Source organism: Micropterus salmoides, unplaced genomic scaffold (assembly GCF_014851395.1).
Source record: "Micropterus salmoides isolate LMB-PRFRI ecotype aquatic unplaced genomic scaffold, ASM1485139v1 Ms_hic_scaffold_7, whole genome shotgun sequence".
Taxonomy (NCBI): domain Eukaryota; kingdom Metazoa; phylum Chordata; class Actinopteri; order Centrarchiformes; family Centrarchidae; genus Micropterus; species Micropterus salmoides.
In genome coordinates, this window is record NW_024044459.1 from 29461122 (window position 1) to 29468763 (window position 7642).

The window sequence follows — 7642 nt, forward strand, 5'->3', positions numbered from 1 at the left end:
TTAGTATTAATGCTAACACTGACCTGAATTAGCCTACCTTTATTGTTGAAGGAAAGGGAGTATGAAATCTGTTACACCAAAGCATTTTGCTGTTAATTCTTGTAAAAGTAGACATGATAATGAGGAAATATATTTTGAAATCTTAACATTAACCTATTTTTAAAATGATTTGTCTTTGTTGTACATGGTAGTCTATGTTGTGTTTGTTTTTCTTTTAAGACAAATATAATCAGTGTGACCTCTTCCAGTTAACGGACCACCCCTACCCTCCCCTTATTTAACTCCAAAGGTCCCTACAGATAGGCTACACATTTAAAAGAGAGAGCCCTTCATAAAAAATACAGTGTTTTTAAAAGTCTTGCCTGAACACAGCTCAGACCAGACACGTTTGACTGCCACGATGGTGAGTTTTAAAATTGCTGAGTAACGAAATTCTCGTTACAATTGTTTGATGATAGCTGTTTTGGTGGGGTAAAGTATAATGCCAAAGAGAGTTGTTATAAAATTTGATAATAATTAGTTTTGACTCATCTTATGGCATGGACCCTAAGTCATGTTGTCAAAATGGCAACAGAATGATTCATCTGAGTTTTAGAGATATGATACACTGTTTAACTTTGGAGTTTCCCTGCTTTTTGCCAAATGCATGCTAGGACAAATATCCTGATTCAGCATGCTGAGATCAAATGTTAAGACTTGATGTTTGTTTCTATTTTCCTATGAAGAAATATTTGGCTGTGGCTTTGCTGCTTTGTGCTCTGGCGTCACTGACAAACGCTCAGTGCTTCCAAAATCCCATAAAACCAGGTGAAAGAAAAGGAGAAAAAACACAAACAGTATATTTATGGTTTATACACACAAGTTTTCTTTATCAGAGTAAAATCAAAACAGTCACACATGATGCAACATTATGACCACTTTACCACTTTTTGTTCCACCAATAGACATGACCCATTGTCAGGACAATGTGGATAACACGTGGCATGCAGTAGGATCTTCATGGAGGAACAGTGCATGTTGGGACTGTACTTGCACTGGATGTTGTGCTGGGTAAGTACACAGATCAAAACATTTTTGTTTGTTTTTTATGATAAGAAAATGTGTTCATCTCTGTATTCTTACTGTATGTTTACTGTGTGATTGCAGATTTTCAACCCCCAGGCAGTTCCCTGACGACTGTGTGTCAGAGTTTGATGCAAAGAGGTGTGAATACATTGTGCATAAGAAGAACGACCCAACCATACTTTGTCCAATTTATAGTGCCGTAGGAAAGTGACTGAGTGATCTGAGTGGAAAACTGCCTGTTGTGTTGGTTGGAACACAAGACCACACAGTGGCCAGAAACTGAAAATAAAATACTGCTAACAATGAAATTTCAAATTAATAATTAATAATTTCTTCATGATTTCCTCCTTTTTTCATATCTCTCTTTGTACGAGGGAAAGGAGAATTTCTGGTTACATGTCAAGGAACATTGATAAATAAAATGGCTTTCAAGTTTGTACATTTTTTACACATGGCCTACATTACAAACTGAGGTAGTGGTGATTAAAAGATTTTAGGCATTTAGGAGACAGGGGCAGTCTAACAAAAGACGCTAATCGGTTGCATTTTGAAAAATGTAGGATCCAGTGTTTATGGAGCTTGACCCATACTGTGGGCATGCTAACATTTGCTAATTTAGCGTCCTCAGCCAAAGTATTGGACAAATTAGAAATTTGACCAGATGATGAAAGAAGTTAGGGGATCACCTAAGTAATTACAATTCATCTTGAGGGGAACATGAATGTGTGTATCAAATTGCATGGTTATCCATCCAACAATTGTTGATATTTCACTCAAAACCAAAAATGTAACCTCATGCTGGCACTAGAGGAATAGACAGGGGATCGCCAAAGTCATTATGATACATTTTCTAGGAAACATTTATGTTCTGTGTTTATGTACAAACTTTCATGTCAATCCATCAAAGTCTAGATATTTCATTCTGGAGTAAAGTGGTGGATTGACCAACCCACAGAGTGATTTTGCTGCGATGTACTCTGGTTGACAAACGCTCAGTGCTTCCGTGCGGCCATGAAACCAGGTAAAAGAAAAGGGGGAAAAAAGCATAACAGTATATTTATGGTGTATACACACACGTTTTCTTCATTAGAACAATATCAAAACATTCACACATGATGCCACATTGTCACCAGTGAGTAACCTCAATGTCTGACATATTTTTTATTTTTGTTGGAGTTGTTGTACTGGGGAGAGAGAGGCATGTAGATGTGATCCCTCACTGGCTTCTTTCCAGGAAACACTGCCTGTCGTGTTGGGTGGAACACATGAACAATCAGGGAGCACTGCTGTCGGAAATTAAAGAATAAAATATTGCTACAAATGAAATTTCAATGAATAACATTTTTTTCATGATTTACTCCTTTTTACATAACTCTGTGTGAGAAAGAAAATACATAATTAGAAACAGATGATCCACAGAAAAACTAATAACTAAAAACAGTCAGTCAAGTCTCAACAGAATGGTGTGAGGCTTGCTGCTTATGTTTAGGTAAGGACAGCAGTTTCTTGAAAAATTGCCTAATATCATTGTTTATTCAATATTGATATTTTTTGCGCTTTTAATGAACATAATTTCATATACGTTCTTGATAATCGCAGACTAAACACCATGGCTTGACAGAGGAGGCGAGGCCATGAGCGAGTCAAGGAGCTGCGGCTAACTCAGACATGTTACATACTGTATATTATATTGTTTGATTTCTTTCCGTTATTTTGTCCATACACCTTTTATGCCCCAAACAAGTGAATGTATACTGGATGCAGTTTCCCTTGCCCTTTGTTGATCAACAAACATTTATTCTTCTAACTGACTGTGACAGCAGTTGTGATGGGCAGGGGGCAGCCAACAGGGACCTCTCTGTGATAAACATGTTTTGGTGTTGCTGTCCCAGTGACTAGAAAAAACTTATGGGATCAAAAGCATGAACTACAAATAAATACATCTATAATGTAAGAGTTTAATGCAAAAAAGAAAGACAATGAAAAAAAGACAACTTTTTAACAAATAACCAATGCCAATCTTTCTGTATGTCTCTTGCAAAGAGCCTGAGGTGCACAGCCGGGGTCTGAGGATCTGTCTGAAAACACACAAATAAGTCGCATTACATTCCATTAATTTCATGGCAGTGAATCTGGAGCTCTGCACATCTTCATTCAATTATAAGAAGTTGAGCATTTTTCCAATGACAGAATGTATGTGTTTTATGTAATGTGCTAGATCAAACAAATAAATTGATAATCAATAGAGGATCTCACGCGCTAAATTAGTTTCTTAAATGTCTTAACCTTTAACATTAAATATTTGTCACCCTATTTTACTGGCATCAAGTTATGTATATAAGTTATATATATATTATTATTTCATATTCAGCTGACTTGCAGTTTGGTTCTGTTTAATTAACTGGTATTCAGTCTTTTCATTCTGTGATTAAAGCCTGGGTTCAGCATTTTGTCTGGTCATTAACAACTATATTTCAAAAGTTTTTCAAATTGAATTCTGATCATTCATTCTGATTGGTTATTAGAGTTAATTTAGTGTGCTTATAATAAATGTTCCCATATATCATTGTAGCATGTTCATGTTTTTTGCAGAGTAAGTAAATTATCACTGATTCAGATTCATGTCAAAACAATTAAATGAATAAATGAAAATCTTTCAGGTATGTTTCTTAAAATAAGCTGGTGCTAAGGGTTTTATTATACTATTATTGTGCTCTAAACCATTATATATTATTATACTCTGCCTCTTAGGAGAGATGGCTTTTACAGAACAATCTCAAGTTTGGCATTATGATGACTTGTTTGTTATATATTATAAATATGAGTAGGAGCTCTTTTGTTTTTTGTTTTTTATGAGCTGCCAACAGTAGAAATGCTAAAAGTAATTGTGTCATTAACAGATTAGTATTGATAAGTGATTTATGGGGATCACAGTGATGACATAAACATAGGACCAGTGGTGGAAGAAGTACTCACTTAAGTAAAAGCAGCAATACTGCTCTGTAAAAATACTTCTTTTGCTCTTAATCTTTTGCCCTTTCAGAGAGATATTTTATCAGCAGCATTTTAAATAATGAATGCATTGATGTGTAATGTTTCAACTGGTGGAGGTGGAGCACAAGTGAACTATATGTATACTGTTGGATTACAGCTTAATCTATAGCAAATGGAGTAAAAAGTACAATTTTTCACTCTGAAATGCAAGGCAAGGCAAGTTTATTTGTATAGAACATTTCAACAACAAGGTAATTCAAAGTGCTTTAAATAAAACATCAACGCAACAGGGAAATATAAAAAAAGTTTAAAAGCAACATAGGGAAATTGAAAAAATACACGTTAAAATATAATAAAAGTTACAGTGCAGTGTACAATCAGGGTTAAAAGAGTTAAATGGAAAATAAAAACAGGCTGAGGGGTTGAGCAAATAATTGAGTTACAATTATTAACAGAGAATAAACAGAGAAGTACACTTAATCTACTCTCTCTAGCTAGTTTGTATTCGGGTCCATAGCAATCTTTGGGTCCACTGTAACTCCAAAAACCCTCGGACACTACAGAGAAACCAGGACATGTCTGTCCGCAGGCCACTTTGATCCAGTTATACTCTGGACCCACAGGCGCGAGATTTAAGATCACTCTGTTCAATCACACTCACATTATCTTTTCACTCAACTACCTACTCATTTCTCACCGTGTAAATATTTAATTAACAAGCAATGGTAAAAAGCTAAAAACAAAGTAAAAGAAAACAGGACATCTACTAGTAAAAGGCTGTGGTAAAAAGAAAAATCTTAAATATTTAATTAAAAGCTATGGTAAAAAGAAAAGTCTTCATTTAAAAGAACTGACAGTTTCGGCAGACCCGCAGTTATCTGGGAGTTTGTTCCAGATATACGGAGCAGAATAACTGAACGCTGCTTCTCCTTGTTTAGATTTGACTCTGGGGACAGAAAGCAGACCTGCCCCAGACGACCTGAGAGGTCTGGATGGTTCATAAAGCAGAAGATCAGAAATATATTTTGGCCCTAACCATTTAGTGCTTTATAAACTAACAGCAGGATTTTGAAGTCAATTCTTTGACATGCAGGAAGCCAATGTAAAGGCCTCAGAACTGGAGTGATGTGATCCACCTTTTTGGTCTTAGTGAGGACTCGAGCAGCAGCGTTCTGAATCAGCTGCAGCTGTCTGATGGATTTCTTAGGGAGCCCTGTAAGGACACTGTTACAGTAGTCGAGTCGACTGAAGATAAATGCATGGATTAGTTTTTCCAGGTCTTGCTGAGACATAAGTCATTTAATCCTTGATATATTCTTCACGTGATAGTAGGCTGACTTTGTAATTGTCTTAATGTGGCTCCTCAAATTCAGGTCTGAGTCCATGACTACACCAACATTTCTGGCTTGATTTGTGGTTCTTAACATTACAGACTGAAGCTGAGCACTGACTTTCAATCTTTCCTCCCTGGCTCCAAAAACAATAACTTCAGTTTTATCTTTGTTTAATTGAAGAAAATTCTGGCACAATTCTGGCTCAATCCAGTTACTCAGCACTTATGGGAGTATGGGATCATAGTCCCATGGTGAAATAGTTATGTAAATCTGTGTGTCATCTGCATAATTATGATAACATATTTTGTTGTTTTTCATAATCTGAGCCAGTGGAAGCATGGAAATGTTAAACAAAAGAGGCCCCAGAATGGAGCCTTGGGGAAAGTAGTCCCTGTCCTTTAAGTAGGATTCAAACCAGTTTAGTGCTGTGCCAGAAAGTCCAACCCAGTTTTCAAGTCTGTCTAGTAATATGTTGTGGTCGACCGTGGCAGCACTGAGATCCAATAATACTAAGACTGAAATTGGATGTCACTGAAGACCTTAACAAGAGCTGTCTCAGTGCTGTGGTGTGGTCGTACACCTGACTGGAAGACATCAACACAGTTATTTAGTGCCAAGAAAGCACTAAGCTGTTGAAAAACAGCCTTTTCAATGATTTTACTTAAAAATGGGAGATTTGATATGGGCCTATAATTAATTAGTGACCTGTCTAGATTGCTCTTTTTTAAGAGTGGCTTAATGACTGCAGTTTTCAGGGCCTGTGGGGAAAAACCTGTGAGGAGAGACATGTTTATAATTTGTAGTAGATCTGAGGCCATGCATTTAGACACATTTTTGACAAAACCTGTTGGCAGAATATCAAGGCAGCATGAGGAGGATTTCAGACGTTGTATTATGTCCTCCAGGTTTTTATGGTTAATAGAATCAAATTGTCTCATGCTATATGAATTGTTTTTAAGCGGACACAGGAACAAGACATATCCTGTACCTGATATGGAGGCACTGATTGCTTGTCTAATTGTTTGAATTTTGTCTGTGAAGAAGGAAGCAAATTCACTGCAGGCCCTGGTGGATAGAAGTCCATTATTAGTGTTTTTGGTGACGATGTCGGAGAAGAAGGACCGCCTTGCATTTCTCAGTTCTAAATTATAAATGCAAAGTCTTTCTTTATAGATGTCATAACGAACCTGGAGATTTGTTTTCTGCCACCTGCGTTCAGCTCTTTTTTTTTAAGTTCTAACCAGCGTTGCATTTCTCCATGGAGATCTTCTCTTACCAGGGACCACCTTCACCTTGGCTGGTGCAATGGCATCAATGACATTTGTAATTTTAGAACTGAAATTATCTACAAGCTCATTGACTGAGACCCGTGAGAGGGCAGGTGTCGAGGAGAAAGCCTCAATAAATTTTTCACTAGTGTTTTCGGGGATACGCCATTTTGTGATTACCTCTGTTTGTACATTTGTGCACGCAGATAGCACTCTCAAAGAAAACACAACAATAACCACACAGTCAAAGTCAATACAGATTATAGACAGCAGTTCACCAAAGTCAACAAAAACGTTTGCACAGTATTTAGGGGGCCTGTAGATATTTAGAAACCATAGAGAAGAGGAATTCAGCTGAAGAGCCACATATTTAAAATTCCCATAATCTATCTTATCGCATATCTTTTTGCATTGGAGGGAGTCATTAAACAAAATGGCAACTCCACCTCCTCTCTTATACACTCTAGCTTCACTCATAAAACTGAAGTTGGGAGGGGTAGTAGGGGAGTTGTGCGCTGTATTTGTGACATGTGTCAAACCTGGAGGACTTAGAACCAGTGGTGGAGGTGGATGGTGAGGGGGGTTTAGGGTAGAGAGAATGGGAGTGGAGCGAGGGAAGGTGCGGGGAGTAAATTTGGTCCCAGCTCTAACCAGGTCTTCCATGTGATCTTGAAGTCCAACAGGGGGGAGAGGGGAGAAAGGGTGTCTGGAGATAAGGGTGACTTAGATGGGGATTGGGAGGGTAAAGATGGTGAATCCTCACTGTTGGTTTTCAGTGAGGGAGGTGGAGGCTCTTCCTCTTGGCTCAGATGTCTCCCGTGATCAGAGCTCTCTTCCGGTGGGGGCTGAGGTGGCTCTCCTTTAAGGTTTCTGGCGTGTTGTGTTATGTCTTCTTCTTTCTTGTCTCTTGTCCTTGGCAGAGGGAACAGATGAGTGACGCAGAAAGTAAAACAGGTTGGAGCTGAACAATTTTACTCCTGA

The 7642-nt window shown here is 37.8% G+C and overlaps 1 protein-coding gene across 1 annotated transcript; it reads left to right on the forward strand.

Moving 5' to 3' along the window:
* The first annotated feature begins 719 nt into the window (after positions 1 to 719).
* On the forward strand, positions 720 to 1504 carry LOC119892364 (beta-microseminoprotein J1). The gene is made up of 3 exons (XM_038704567.1): positions 720 to 807; positions 945 to 1050; positions 1147 to 1504. The coding sequence occupies exons 1-3, from the start codon at positions 720 to 722 to the stop codon at positions 1274 to 1276; spliced, it is 324 nt and encodes a 107-aa protein (XP_038560495.1). The 3' UTR covers positions 1277 to 1504.
* Positions 1505 to 7642: the final 6138 nt, after the last annotated feature.

Coding starts and splice junctions, on each gene's coding strand:
- LOC119892364 (XM_038704567.1), top strand. CDS start 720: ATGAAGAAATATTTGGCTGTGGCTTTGCTGCTTTGTGCTCTGGCGTCA. Junction 808..944: donor CCAAAATCCCATAAAACCAG/GTGAAAGAAAAG, acceptor TTCCACCAATAG/ACATGACCCATTGTCAGGAC. Junction 1,051..1,146: donor TGCACTGGATGTTGTGCTGG/GTAAGTACACAG, acceptor GTGTGATTGCAG/ATTTTCAACCCCCAGGCAGT.